Source organism: Salmo salar, chromosome ssa01 (assembly GCF_905237065.1).
Source record: "Salmo salar chromosome ssa01, Ssal_v3.1, whole genome shotgun sequence".
In the NCBI taxonomy this organism is placed as follows: domain Eukaryota; kingdom Metazoa; phylum Chordata; class Actinopteri; order Salmoniformes; family Salmonidae; genus Salmo; species Salmo salar.
In genome coordinates, this window is record NC_059442.1 from 19,229,301 (window position 1) to 19,244,982 (window position 15,682).

A 15,682-nucleotide genomic window follows, 5' to 3' on the forward strand; every position below is an offset into this window, starting at 1 on the left:
GAGACTTGCTTGGGCCAAGAAACACACGCAATGGACATTAGACTGGTGGAAATCTGTCCTTTGGTCTGATGAGTCCAAATTTTCAATTTTTGGTTCTAACCGCCATGTCTTTGTGAGATGCAGAGTAGGTGAACGGATGATCTCCTCAGTGCTAGAGGTGTCACTACAGACACCCTGGTTCGAATCCAGGCTGTATCACAACTGGCCGTGATTGGGAGTCCCATAGGGCGGCCCAGCGTCGCCCGGGTTTGGCCGGTGATGGCTGTCTTTGTAAATAAGAATTTGTTCTTAACTGTCTTGCCTGGTTAAATAAAAATAAAATATTTTTTAAATGTGTGGTTCCACCGTGAAGCATGGAGGAGGAGGTGTGATGGTGCTTTGCTGGTGACACTGTCACTGATTTATTTAGAATTCAAGGCACACTTAACCAGCATGGCTACCACAGCATTCTGCAGCATTACACCATCCCATCTGGTTTGTGCTTAGTGGGACTATCATTTGTTTTTCAAGAGGACAATGACCCAACACACCTCCAGGCTGTGTAATAGCTATTTGACCAAGAAAGAGAGTGATGGTACTCAGCACTCCATTCCAATTATCTTCAGCGTTTTTCAATTAGAAACATTTGGAAATGGAATTTGGTTTACTTTCTGAATCTAAATGGAATTGACCCCAACCCTGGTAGCCTACTCTACAACAATGACCATACAATGATGACTGTGTGCTGATCTGTCAGATAAGGAGAAGGGTCCAGGGCGTCTGATGAAGAAGGGGTTTACTCTGATCCTGGTGGGTCACATTAACTTCATCCTGGGAGCCATCATCCACGGCAGCATCCTGCGCCACGTCTCTAAACCCAACGACCAGATCACCACCGAGTTCACCGCCGCCAACATCATCTCCGTCACCTCCGGACTGCTGGTCAGTCAGAGAACTATAGATTACCTATAGGTTACCATAAAGAACTGTTGCACAACATGAGCTCTTTGGCTCTCATGAAAACATTTGTATTGATGCCAGAGTGATAACAGAGTGCTGAGTACCAGGCAGTTAGCACGTTTAGTAGGCTACTAATGACCATCAGCAGCATCAGAGCTTGGAGAAGCCTAATTACTGTGACTAAACGGTCAAGTGGAATTCGACTGCCGTCATGACTCGTGACAACCGATGTGGCGGTAATACGGTCACCTTAACAGCACAAGTCTCCGTCACATTTTCAGCCCAGCAGGTGGCGGTAATTAGTGTTGGGGAAACTACTCTAAAAAGATGGTTTACAAAGCTACCAATTACTTCAGACTGAAAGAAGTTGTATAGTTTACTTAACTAAAGTTACATTGAAAAAGTAGTTAGTTACATCCAAACTACTTCGTGAAAGATTATCATATGTAAATCTGAAATGTTATAGACTATAAATTGCAAGAACAGATCACTTTGGGGTAATATGTTATCAGAATGTGTAATTTAGCCTTTTTAAACACAAAAACAATGTTTCAGGCAAGAAATGATTGCCTACTTCACCCATATTTGGTTTAATTTTTGCAAAAAAGTAGTGTGTAGTTCCAGTAGTTACCTGCACCAGTATATGGCAAAAAAAGTTAACTACTGAAACACTTCCTAGTTATGAATTTAGTTCAACTACCACCAAGCTAATAGAGCTCGCCAGCTTGTAGTCCTAAAAAACAGAAATGAGTTACCTCTGGTTTGTTCAGCCATTCCTATGGAGAAAATGAATGGGTAAAGAATATCGATTTGGGATAAACACTGAAAATAAGGTCTGAGGTTAACACAGGCTTAGGAGATCTTATACGTATTGTCCTATGAGATATATCAGTCCGTTAACATGACCTTTATGAATTATGAAGCCTTTATGTGCTTTGTGTGTTTTTTTTTCTGACATAAATGTTTCAAAATTTACAAAAAGTGACATTGGCTGATGAAGATTATCTCATAGAATAAAACATTTAAGATCTTCTAAGCCTATTTTCTGCATTAATCAGAAAACCCTACAAAAACGCCATTAATTTCCCCATAGGCTTTGTCCAACGAGCCATGGAGGGGTTAGTGCCTCCAAAAAGACACCATAACTATTTCTCTCTCGACATAACATGTAGTTCACTACACAACACCAGCAGTAATTCCCTTAATATAATATAGAGATCAATAGTAATGGCGTGTTTTTGTAGGCACTGTCCTTCGCAAACGCAGGAACGCCCACATGCAGGAACGCCCCGAATTACGTGCTGCAGATGCGCACTATTGAAAACCCCAAATGAAGAAGAACAAAAATGAACGCCCAACTTCCGCTCGACAGGTGAAGCCTGTGACGTCACCGACTCGGAAAGTGCGAGGAACTGCTTCATGAAAACAAAAATAATTAGCCGTTTTGTTTTACTGTTATAAATAATCTTGCGTAATATACGGCAACGATATGTGTGGTTTCGGTAAGTTAACTTTAAATAACTTATTTTAGTGGAGGAGGCAACTTCTTGTTTTCGCTTTAGCGAGGCAACCATTATGTCTGGGTTGCACAGGTGTTCGTTTGCGTATTTCGAAAGTAAACCGATGATCCACCAATGATGCTTTTATCAGTACATTAGCTAAAGGTTTGGTGAGGACTGAGGAGTCCAATAAGTGACACTGTTGATTCAGTGTTTCAGATGCATATATGGGGTTTGCCTGTAAACTCGACGTTGAATTGAATTCTACCTCAGGCAGAAATTAGCGTTTGAATCGGTAAAGTTTCCTCTCACCACCTCTACAAGCAATGATGTTGAATAAAAGTACATTTTTAACGTACTTTATCGGTTGGTCCTGTTGGCGGTAGGAATGTGAGACAATATGTCCACACGAAAGTGTAATTACATTAACTTTTCAAAGCGCCGGTAGTGAGTTCAGATTTCTATCTTGCTCACAACAAAAAATACATGCATGAATAGCCTATTTACCGAGCTTGTGCACGTTTACATGGTTCTGCATATGCTTCATCTGAACTGCTCTACCATAGTTTTGGAAAGTAATATAATTATACTTTCCTGTGGATATATTGTCTCACATTCCTACCACCAAAATGACCAACCGCACGGTCCGGTAAAGTATGTTAAAATATAATTGTATTCAAAGTTCTGGGTTTCCAGGTAAATCTGGGGTGTATTCATTAAGTCTTGCAACGGAAACAAGTGACCGTTTAAGAACCAAACAGAACAATCAGAACGAAACAGGGAGAGTCCTACCTGAATTTGTCCAATAGAAACCAAAACATTTTCCATTTGGAGTAGACCGTTGCAAAACGTTTAGCAACGGAATCCGACTAATGACTAGTTTCATCGTGTAGGGCCTATTAGAACCATCAGTCTATTGTTTGTGTAGGTCAACATTCCACACCTTCTTTCTGTTATAAATGTTTCTACCAACAAATAGGCCAAAGTTGAAGATGCTTACTTACTTTTATATAGTTAAACTCACAGAACTAGAATGAGATTAAACTGCCATTCTCTATGGTGATTACTGTGCACTCGACTGTGTAATCTTATTTCAATTCCAGTCCATTCCAGAAGTACACTGACATTTCTATTATCTTCAGTGCTTTTCAATGTGGAATTGGAATTTGGTTTACTTTCTGAATCAATGGTATTGACCCCAACCCTGGTAGCCTACTCTACAACAATGACCATACAATGACGACTGTGTGCTGATCTGTCAGATAAGGAGAAGGGTCCAGGGCGTCTGATGAAGAAGGGGTTTACTCTGATCCTGGTGGGTCACATTAACTTCATCCTGGGAGCCATCATCCACGGCAGCATCCTGCGCCACGTCTCTAAACCCAACGACCAGATCACCACCGAGTTCACCGCCGCCAACATCATCTCCGTCACCTCCGGACTGCTGGTCAGTCAGAGAACTATAGATTACCATAGTAACAATTAGTAATGACGTGATGTTATAGACAGAAACTGAAATGTTCTGTTTCCATTTTCAGAGCATTGCAACAGGAATCATTGCCATATTGGTGTCAAGAAATCTGTCAGTTTGGAAGCTGGTAAGACCATCAATAACAAGAAAATATCATTTGTAAGATACAATGAACACCATTAAGTCTGCAACTGTCACCTCTTCACCTCCTCTCGTCAAAATTTTCCCCACCTCCTTGACTTCACCCCGCTTTCTCTCCTCACTTTCTCTTTCTCCCTGTCCTTCTATTCCCCAACTCCAGCACATAGGTCTTCTGATTAGTTCCTTCCTGAATGCCCTACTCTCTGCAGCCTGCGGCGTCGGGCTCCTATTGGCTATTAGCCTCACCATTGCCAACGAGGGGCGGGGCCTCATGTTGGGCTGCAACTTCACTGACTTGCCAATCAACGCCCGCTCGCCAGTTAACGCAGACTGCCCCTTTGACACCACACGGATTTATGTAAGTCTCTATCCCTCTCTCTCTGTCTCTATGCTCCTTTGACACCACACAAATATACATATGTATTAAGTCTCTCTCTCTCTCAATCTATATGGCTATTAGCCTCACCATTGCCACACACACACACACACACACACACACACACACACACACACACACACACACACACACACACACACACACACACACACACCTTCGGGAAAGTATTCAGACCCCTTGACTTTTTCTGCATTTCGGTAGGTTACAGGCTTATTCTAAAATTGATTAAATTGTTTTTTCCTCATCAATCTACACACAATACCCCATGACAGAATTTTAGACATTTTTGCCAATTAATAAAAAAACTGAAATATCACATTTACATAAGTATTCAGACCCTTTACTCAGTACTTTGTTGAAGCATCTTTGGCAGCGATTACAGTCTTGAGTCTTCTTGGGTATGACGCTACAAGCTTGGCACACCTGTATTTGGGGAGTTTCTCCTATTCTTCTCTGCAGATGCTCTCAAGCTCTGTCCGGTTGGATGGGTAGCGTTGCTGCACAGCTATTTTCAGTTCTCTCCAGAGATGTTCGATAGGGTTCAAGTCCAGGCTCTGGCTGGGCCACTCAAGCACATTCAGAGACTTGTCCCGAAGCCACTCCTGCGTTGTCTTGGATGTGTGCTTAGGGGTCGTTGTCCTGTTGGAAGGTAAAACCTTCACCCCAGTGAGGTCCTGAGTGCTCTGGAGCAGGTTTTCATCAAGGATCTCTGTACTTTGCTCCGTTCATCTTTCCCTCGACCCTGACTAGTCTCCCAGTCCCTGCCGCTGAAAAACATATCCGCTGCATGATGCTGCCACCACCATGCTTCACCGTAGGGATGGTGCCAGGTTTCCTCCAGACGTGATACTTTGCATTCAGGCCAAAGAGTTCAATCTTGGTTTCGTCAGACCAGAGAATTTTGTTTCTCATGGTCTGAGAGTCTTTGGGTGCCTTTTGGCGAACTCCAGTTTGGCTATCATGTGCCTTTTACTGAGGAGTGGCTTCCGTCTGGCCACTCTAACATAAAGGCCTGATTGGTGGAGTGCTGCAGAGATGGTTGGCCTTCTGGAAGGTTCTCCCACCTCCACAGAGGAACTCTAGAGCTCTGTCAGAGGGACCAAGGCCCTTCTCCCCCAATTGCTCAGTTTGGCCAGGCAGCCAGCTCTAGGAAGAGTCTTGGTGGTTCAAAACTTCTTCCAATTAAGAATGATGGAGGGCACTGTGTTCTTGGGGACCTTCAATGCTGAATACATTTTTTGGTACTCTTCCCCAGATCTGTGCCTCGACACAATCCTGTCTGACCTCTATGGACAATTCCTTCGACCTCATGGCTTGGTTTTTGCTCTGACATGCACTGTCAACTGTGGGACCTTATATAGGCAGGTGTGTGCCTTTCCAAATCATGTCCAATCAATTGTATTTACCACAGATGGACTCCAATCAAGTTGTAGAAACATCTCAAGGATGATCGATGGAAACAGGATGCACCTAAGCTCAATTTCGAGTCTCATAGCAAAGGGTCTGAATACTTATGTAAATAAGGTATTTTTGTAATTAATCCATTTGCAAACATTTCTAAACCTGTTTTTGCTTTGTCATTATGGGGTATTGTGTGTAGATTGATGAGGGGGGATAAACAATTTAATCAATTAATAAGGCTATATTGTAACAATGTGGAAAAATTCAAGGGGCCTGAATACTTTCCAAAGGCTGTGTTTGTGTGTGTATGTATATATCTCTTTTGTTTTCTCCAGGACACTGCCCTGTCTCTGTGGTTCCCATGTGTACTTCTGGCTGGACTGGAATCAGGACTTTCTATCTGGTGCTTCGTAGTGGGACTGGTACTGAGGGGTCTAGGACCCTGCTCTCACACGTACCTTAAAGAACAGGTAATACTCACTCACTCACTCACTCACTCACTCACTCACTCACTCACTCACTCACTCACTTCTTTATCCATCTCTCCTGTTTCTGTTCTCTGTGCCAGCTGGAGGAGGAGGCTCTAACCAATAGGGCAGCGGCAGATCCAGAGTACTCACTCCAGGGCCGGAGCTTGATTGGTCAACACTCTGCCTACACATAGAGGACTGCCACAGACTGGGAGGTGAGGGTTCAGTCCACTGGAGCTTGATCCTTCCACCAGATTCTAGCCCCTTCTCCTTTCCCATTGCTCTAGGTCAGGGATGGGCAACGACGGCCACTATTTGTAGGCCTGTTGATCAAATCAAATCTAATTATAAAGCCCTTCTTACATCAGCTGATATCTCAAAGTGCTGTACAGAAACCCAGCCTAAAACCCCAAACAGCAAGCAATGCAGGTGTAGAAGCACGGTGGCTAGGAAAAACTCCCTAGAAAGGCCAGAACCTAGGAAGAAACCGGGAGGAACCAGGCTATGAGGGGTGGCCACTCCTCTTCTGGCTGTGCCGGGTGGAGATTAAAACAGAACATGGCCAAGAGGTTCAAAAGTTCATAGATGACCAGCAGGGTTTAATAATAATAATAATAATAATAACACAGTGGTTGTCGAGGGTGCAACAGGTCAGCACCTCAGGAGTAAATGTCAGTTGGCTTTTCATAGCCGATCATAGCCGTCAGAGTATCTCTACCGCTCCTGCTGTCTCTAGAGAGTTGAAAACAGCAGGTCTGGGACAGGTAGGACGTCCGGTGAACAGGTCAGGTTTCCATAGCCGCAGGCAGAACAGTTGAAACTTGAGCAGCAGCACGGCCAGGTGGACTGGGGACAGCAAGGAGTCATCAGGCCAGGTAGTCCTGTGGCATGGTCCTAGGGCTCAGGTCCTCCTCCGAGAGAGAGAGAGAGAGAGAGAGCGAATTAGAGAGCATACTTAAATTCACACAGGACACCGGATAAGACAGGAGAAATACTCCAGATATAACAGACTGACCCTAGTTCCCCGACACATAAACTACTGTAGCATAAATACTGGAGGCTGAGACAGGAGGGGTCGGGAGACACTGTGGCCCCGTCCGACGATACCCCCGGACAGGGCCAAACAGGCAGGATATAACCCCACCCACCCAGACTACACTCAATCATAGGACCTACTGAAGAGATGAGTCTTCAATAAAGACTTAAAAGTTGAGACCGAGTCTGTGTCTCACATGGGTAGGCAGGCCATTCCATAAAAATGGAGCTCTATAGGAGAAAGCCCTGCCTCCAGCTGTTTGCTTAGAAATTCTAGGGACAGTTAGGAGGCCTGCGTCTTGTGACCATAGTGTACATGTAGATATGTACGGCAGGAACAAATTGGAAAGATGGGTAGAGTAAGCCCATGTAATGCTTTGTAGGTTAACAGTAAAACCTTGAAATCAACCCTTGCCTTAACAGGAAGCCAGTATAGAGAGGTTAGCACTGAAGTAATATGATCAATTTTTGGGGGGTTCTAGTCAAGATTCTAGCAGCCGTGTTTAGCACCAACTGAAGTTTATTCAGTGCTTTATCCGAGTAGCCGGAAAGTAGAGCATTGCAGTAGTCTAACCTAGAAGTGTCAAAAGCATTGATTAATTTGTCTGCATCATTTTTGGACAGAGTTTCTGATTTTTGCAATGTTACGTAGATGGAAAAAAAGCTGTCCTTGAAATAGTCTTGATATGTTCGTCAAAAGGGAGATCAGGGTCCAGAGTAACGCCGAGGTCCTTCACAGTTTTATTTGAGACGACTGTACAACCATCAAGATTAATTGTCAGATTCAACAGAAGATCTTTGTTTCTTGGGACCTAAAACAAGCATCTCTGTTTTGTCTGAGTTTAAAAGTAGAACATTTGCAGCCATCCACTTCCTTATGTCTGAAACACAGGCTTCCAGGGAGGGCAATTTTGGGGCTTCACCATGTTTCATCGAAATGTACAGCTGTGTGTCATCTGCATAGCAATGAAAGTTAACATTATGTTTCCGAATGACATCACCAAGAGGTCAAATATATAGTGAAAACAATAGTGGTCCTAAAACGGAACCTTGAGTAACACCGAAATTTACAGTTGATTTGTCAAAGGACAAACCATCCACGGAGACAAACTGATATCTTTCTGACAGATTAGATCTAAACCAGGCCAGAACTTGTCCGTGTAGACCAATTTGGGTTTCCAATCTCTCCAAAAGACTGGGGATCGATGGTATCAAAAGCAGCACTAAGGTCTAGGAGCACGAGGACAGATGCAGAGTACCGGTCTGACGCCATTAAAAGGTCATTTACCACCTTCACAAGTACAGTCTCGGTGCTATGATGGGGTCTAAAACCAGACTGAAGCGTTTCGTATACATTGTTTGTCTTCAGGAAGGCAGTGAGTTGCTGCACAACAGCTTTTTCTAAAATGTTTGAGAGGAATGGGAGATTTCGTTATAGGCCAATAGTTTTTTATATTTTCTGGGTCAAGGTTTGGCTTTTTCAAGAGAGGCTTTATTTCTGTCACTTTTAGTGAGTTTGGTACACATGCGGTGGATAGAGAGCCGTTTATGATGTTCAATATAGGAGGGCCAAGCACAGGAAGCAGCTCTTTCGGTAGTTTAGTTGGAATAGGGTCCAGTATGCAGCTTGAAGGTTTAGAGGCCATGATTATTTTCATCAGTGTGTCAAGAGATATAGTACTAAAACACTTGAGTGTCTCCCTTGATCCTAGGACCTGGCAGAGTTGTGCAGACTCAGGACAACTGAGCTTTTAAGGAATACGAATATTTAAAGAGGAGTCCGTAATTTGCTTTCTAATGATCATGATCTTTTCCTCAAAGAAGTTCATGAATTTATCACTGCTGAAGTGAGAGCCATCCTCTCTTGGGGAATGCTGCTTTTTAGTTAGCTTTGCGACAGTATCAAAAATAAATGTTGGATTGGTCTTATTTTCCTCAATTAAGTTGGAAAATAGGGTGATCGAGCAGCAGTGAGGGCTCTTCGATACTGCACGGTACTGTCTTTCCAAGCTAGTTGGAAGACTTCCAGTTTGGTGTGGTGCCATTTCCGTTCCAATTTTCTGGAAGCTTGCTTCAGAGCTCGGGTATTTTCTATATACCAGGGAGCTAGTTTCTTATGAAATTGTTTTTGGTTTTTAGGGGTGCGACTGCATCTAGGGTATTGCGCAAGGTTAAATTGAGTTCCTCAGTTAGGTGGTTAACTGATTTTTGTACTCTGACGTCCTTGGGTAGGCGGAGGGAGTCTGGAAGGGCATCTAGGAATCTTTGGGTTGTCTGAGAATTGGATCAATCCCCCCAGGATAAAAAGAATAGTATAATACACAAGGTGCAATTTAAAAATGTGGTTGTGCATCAGCAGTTATGTCAGTCACTGACAGTCACTCAATTAGCCCATGTCAGCTAAAAAAATGTAATCTCGCCAGCTATCTAAACATGTACTAATCGTGGTCAAATTAACGACCGGGGGGCCCTCATTGATTTTGTTTGTTACTCTCACTCAGATATCATATTTAAAACTGCAACAATTTCTCTATGTCCAAAGGCAAAATGTGTGGAATTGCAGGAAATTAACTTCAAAACTTGTCAAGAGGGAGGGCCGCTAAAATGTTTTGTTCGCAAGGTGGGGGGGCCCCTCAGTGAAATTTTGACTGCATGTGTGGGTATGGATGTGGGTACGCAGACCCGCGAGCCACTGTGGCCCCTTATGAGTTAAGATTTTTGTGCCCCCCATACCCCATCAAAGTTACCCATCCCTGCTCTAGGGGCACCACGGTGCCTAATGGTGCTTGTTTTAGTGAGTCTGCAAAACACAAGTAGTTCATGGGTTATGACTTGTGTGATTACCATTTAATTTGAGGTTATTTCTGTCTGGTAAACGGAAGTGCTACCATTTTACATGTAATCTGCTTCCTTCAGATCTGCCAATACTAAAGATATGTTTCAACTGAGCTGAAGTAACATCTCTCCTCATGCTTTCTTGTCAACAGTGTTTGATGACGAAGGTGTGACTGAGCCTCTTCGTCTTCAGAGAACCTCCCTGGTGCCTTTACCTCCATTCATACCAAAGACTCCTCTCCCTCAAAGTGATAGGCTAGCTAGACTGCTGGATGACATTGTCTCTGTCTGCCTCAGAATGTCTGTCCTCCCCTCTATCCGCCGACATTTCCCAAATGCAAAATTAAAAACGCCTGTAGTGTAGAGATTATTTATGGATCAATATCTTCCTCATAGTATTTTAAATAATTGCATTTAATCACATTTGGCATTTATCATGCTTCATGCTTTTTTCATTTTCTGCACATGTTATTTCCTCCTTTCAACAGCAGCACGCTGTTATATACCTCGTTAAATTTAACGACTAACTCTCAGCTAAGCCAAAGATGTTTGTTTTATGACTCTACTCTTGTATTTAACTACCAACCTCAGCCAAAGATGTGTTTTATTGTCATGTGTGTTTTTGTAACCTGATTATGTCTACCTGCCTGATCTACCAGGCCTCCATGCGCTCCATAGTGTTTACTACTGTTATTCCCTGGCTCGAATGTATACTGTGGGGATATAGGAATAGAATGCCTGAGAGGGGCTCTGAGGGTTCATTTCAAATTGCATCCTCTTCTTTCCAAATCCTAGAAACAAATCTCCCACATTGCAGTTTTCTCCCAATTGTCTTTCTCCTGCAGGTACGTATAGAAGGGAAACAGGGAGAGCTGAACCACTTTAGTGTACTGAGACGCACCCTGAGATTTTGACTGAAACCCAATGCAGCAGAGCAGCCCCTGGGGGCCGGGGTGCATGAGTGGTCAGGTGGACACCAGTATGTAGGCCAAACAGGCGTAGCTGGGATGGGCTCACATTCCCCGACACCAGGCAGAAGTGATCAGCTCAGTGCTGAAACGGTTAATCTGGTGCTGGGTTAAATCAAGCGGGTCGTAATCTTTGCACACAATGCTAATCCCCCGAGCTGAGGGGAGAATCAATATTGATATAAGGAGGTGACTGACCCTGTCACAACAGAGGTTGTTTTCTATGCGTGGCCAGCTGAATGTTGTTCCTCCAGGGCTGCCATATGTTGTTGTACTGTCGTACTACTACTGTAGTGGGTGTCCGTCCACTAGCTTCCATAACCACAAAGTCATATTCCACAGTCACAAAGTCGTAATTGGCTACAAAACAAGCTTTTTGGTTTTAATTTAAGGTTAGCAGTGTGGTTAAGTTCAGGGCTAAGGATAGGTTTAAATCAAATTTGAAGACTTTGATTTAAATGGGTGGGGTGTATGACTTTGAGGTAACTAGTGTCGACCACTTTGAAGGGATAAACTAGTGTAGGCTACTCATTAGAATGAGCTGGATTTCACTGAGTTTAAACCCTGGTGGATTGTCACTGGAAGGTGGTCCAATAACGTTTTATGTGTAAGGGTTGGGGTCTTACATTGTTTTATTCAGGAAGTCAGTTGAACTTCCTGAATTGATCCTGACCATCTCAATCTACATTCCATGCATGGTGTGTTTTGGTTGCCTGCAGTGTTTTTACATTACGTTGCATGTGTTTAGTTGATTTTATATTTAAGGACTGCACCAATCAATGTGTTCAAAGTTTTTATATGAAATTATTTTCTTCAAATAAATGTTAACTCTGATTTATCATTACTATCCTCTGTGTGCTCTTCACATGACTGTTTACACCACAGTGTTAAGGTGGGATGGGGACTTTCAGGTTTATTCAGTCGGCAAACTATTGCGCAATCATGAAGGAATGCACAGTATATATGACAGGACACGATGTGGATTATACTGGGATTTCTCTGGTATATCACACAAATCAATTGAACTGATCGATGATAATACACTGGTGCTCTAGCTCAAAGCGCGCGTCCGGGGAATAGATCATTTCATGGATTTGCGTGCAGCAGCGAGAGAGAAGACGGAGAGAGCTAGGGACGTGCTTGTGTATTGTCACTGGAAGAAACAGCGGCAAAGAGCAGTGCAGATCGACGATTATTCCAATTGAAGGTGAAGTTTTGCTTTGTGTTTTTTTGGAGGGCGGGGGGCTTGGATTTTATTTCATTATGCACAAGACGTTCATTCGAAGCGTTTGTTCTTGTTATAGCTTGCATATTTAGTCACTTTATCAGTTTGAGGTTGCGGCACAAATTGCAATGTAACCATGTCACGTTTACGAGTTAGCTATCGTATACAATTTTACAATTACTAAAACAAGCCAATAAATGATTTTTTTTCTTTGCTTCCTATAAAAAATGCAACGCAAATGGTAGCGTTAAAACAGAAGTTCTTTCGCGAGCGAGTTCAGAGATTGTCAGACGTTATAAATGACATGGGGCTATTTTAGCTAGATAGAAAAACAATGTTACACTATTATTGCGTTGCATTTTGTTACTATTAACCGGCGTATCTACATTACTACACACTTACAGCGGTTGCTGTATCTCCTATACACCGTTTAAATGGCATTTCTTTCAGACACCGGCAGTGACAGGGTGATCAACCCATGCGAAACATTGGGAGAATACGTTAGTTGCCCGGCTATGCTGGTGGGTCGGCCAGCATGGGGGTACATTTAAATGGAAAGAGAGTGGAAATGAGAGACGATGATGCATGATTTTCTAGGCATAATAGATTGAATTGACTGGAAGGTCGTGTGCGCAGCTGTGTAGTAGCAACGCCCAATAAGGTTGTCCTGCAAAAATGGCTATAAATTGCTCTGCGTAGTAACCACTACATAGATACATACTGTATTGGACGACACACAACTATAGGCCTGTATACCTATAGGTGTGTGTCATAGACCTATAGGACAGTATCATGTTGACAGTAGCCAATCCTGATAGAATTGCATTTTATAATATATCTGCTTGTATTTAAGCTTATGTTTACCAGTGAAGTTGAACTGACACCCAATTGTTTTCACCCTCATCAATGCTCCGTCTGTTTGAACATAAACAAATGCATAAAACAATAGCAGTGACTGTAATAAAGACAATCTGTGGGGACTTGTGTAAATGAGGGGTGGGGTTGCTGTTTTTCAACTCCCTGTCTCTTGTCACTTATTTACAACTGTGTAGGACTGTCTTGCCACTTGTCTAAACATTCTTTTGTATTTTAACTTGTAGGTCTTGCTTGACTTGTGCTACTGGGCCATTGGACGTTCTTTGTGAAGAAACACTGAATACTTTCAATAGGCAGTCTCTTCTTTCATTGGAGAGAGAAGACCATAGCTGTGCTGGTGGAAAATCTAGGCTGATGATCACAGCCCTCCAGTGGGTACAGACCTAGACAGAGGAGGCTGACTGTGTGGATCCTGTAGCCAGACAGGGTGCACTCCTCTGGGGGATGGAAGCAGCAGGACTCCCCTGTGAGTGCCACAGATCTCCATGGTGTGATTGTGTGGAAGAAGAAGAATAGCCCTGTTGTTATCTCATCCCTCCTTTCCTCTCTTCATCCCTCTCCCCCCCTCCCCTGCTCATTGAGGATGAGAGTGAGGTGGAACTACACGTCACCTTCAATGGCGGACTCACACAGAGAGAGGGTCATGCCTAGGTCACTCTTCCTCTTGCTTCTCTTCCTCTCATCCCTCTGCTCCACCTGTCTGTCCATCCATGTGGAGACAGCAGAGAGCCACAGTACGTTTACCTGTGAGCCAGTAGGACTGCGGATGTGCCAGGACCTGCCTTACAACGCCACCTTCATGCCCAACCTCCTCAACCACTACGACCAGCAGACGGCCGCGCTCGCCATGGAGGTACGGACTATAGCTGTGTCTGTATATACGGGCATTGCTGTTGCCCCAAAGGGATAATGGTTTATGAATAGAGACTGATATGAGGTTGTAATTGGAGTGTTTGGGTTGACATAGAATCCAACCGACTCAGGTTACTGACTGTTCTATCCTGTTCAGAATGAATGGGCAAGGATAGGTTTTTAGTCAGTAGGGTACTAGCTTTAGCCTACTAGTAATTATTTCTCAGCAGATTTCAAGGCTGACATTTCTCTGTAGTAGAGTTTTGTTCTGTAGGGGAAAACCTTGTAAAGGGGTACAGTTAGGGGTAAAACCTTGTAAATACATGTCTTTCTCTGTCCGTATGCCTGTGGCTTGGAGGCGACGTGTCAGAGACAGTCTTTTCTGATTGGATGATGAAAGGTCTGACTTGTGTATGTGTGTCATCTGCTTGTCATCCAGTTAGAGGCATCAGTACCATTAATGACTATGATGGCATAATGTTATCTCCAACCTTTCAAAATGCCCTCATCTGTTTTGTTACCCATCACCTTACTACACATGTACACTCAGTGTGTATATAGCTTCCAGAAACCATGTAGCTGTACTTTCTTCTTTTGCCTCGCTTTCTGTCCTCTGTCTAAATCTAGTTGTAGCATGATGATGATGATGACATAACTTATGTTTTGCTGCAGTGGACCAGTTATGTAAATATATTATGAATGAAGTGTAAAAATCCAATCTGGTCCAGAAATTCCCAGCACAGCTGTTCCTCATTTTCAGATGATCTTGACCCCGTCTGAATCACCCGAATACAACACATGGGGAAAATCAACCAGGCGATCATTTCTTTTCTGTGTATTCAATCATTGAGCATTTTTGTTGTTGTTGAATTGTATCAACATATATTAATGTTAAGATTTTAAACTGAAATCTGTTGTTGAACTTGATTTAATCCAGTAGAGAAGATGCCTAACCTAAACCCTACCCTGCAGCCCCAGAAGGCAGCTTTGCAAAATTGTTGCAACAAGAGGAGCTGCAATGTGAGAGTGTTCTAGTTCTCTCTCCCAGTCAGCCTGGCAGCATCAGTGGAGGGCTCTGGATGTGGGAACCCGCAGAGGAAATTTAATAATATCCCTCACGGGACACTGGCTATACCCACTCTGATTCATAGTGTCTTTGTGTGTGTGTGTGTGTGTACGTGAACACGGCTTACATCTGTCTCACCAGAACGCTGTGTAAGCCCTGCCTTTAGTGAACCACATCCAATTACAGCAACAGAAAACATGTTATATCGAGTAGAGCTGTAGCCCTGGCTGATACAGTGCTGTGTGAATGGCTTGTTGAGCTGTAGCTGGGCCCTGGGTTTAGTGCTGTATGTTTGTCTGAGGCCTGTAGCCCTGGTTGGTGATGTAGCTGGGCCCTGGGTTTAGTGCTGTATGTTTGTCTGAGGCCTGTAGCCCTGGTTGGTGATGTAGCTGGGCCCTGGGTTTAGTGCTGTATGTTTGTCTGAGGCCTGTAGCCCTGGTTGGTGCTGTAGCTGGGCCCTGGGTTTAGTGCTGTATGTTTGTCTGAGGCCTGTAGCCCTGGTTGGTG

The 15,682-nt window shown here is 43.5% G+C and overlaps 2 protein-coding genes across 2 annotated transcripts in view; both read left to right on the forward strand.

The window, feature by feature from the left end:
- Positions 1-2,264: 2,264 nt before the first annotated feature.
- Positions 2,265-12,000, forward strand: LOC106571499 (keratinocyte-associated protein 3). Its single transcript, XM_014144692.2, has 7 exons — positions 2,265-2,441; positions 3,701-3,885; positions 3,977-4,036; positions 4,211-4,408; positions 6,184-6,318; positions 6,417-6,533; positions 10,341-12,000. The coding sequence occupies exons 1-6, from the start codon at positions 2,429-2,431 to the stop codon at positions 6,510-6,512; spliced, it is 687 nt and encodes a 228-aa protein (XP_014000167.1). The 5' UTR covers positions 2,265-2,428; the 3' UTR covers positions 6,513-6,533; positions 10,341-12,000.
- A 119-nt stretch (positions 12,001-12,119) lies between these two features.
- The window catches only part of LOC106571436 (frizzled-3), a 41,911-nt gene continuing 38,348 nt past the window's right edge, over positions 12,120-15,682 (forward strand). The window contains exons 1-2 of the mRNA XM_014144576.2: positions 12,120-12,363; positions 13,482-14,110. Coding sequence (XP_014000051.2) covers positions 13,841-14,110 — 270 coding nt within the window. The 5' untranslated portion in view covers positions 12,120-12,363; positions 13,482-13,840. The remainder of the gene's footprint in view (positions 12,364-13,481; positions 14,111-15,682) is intronic.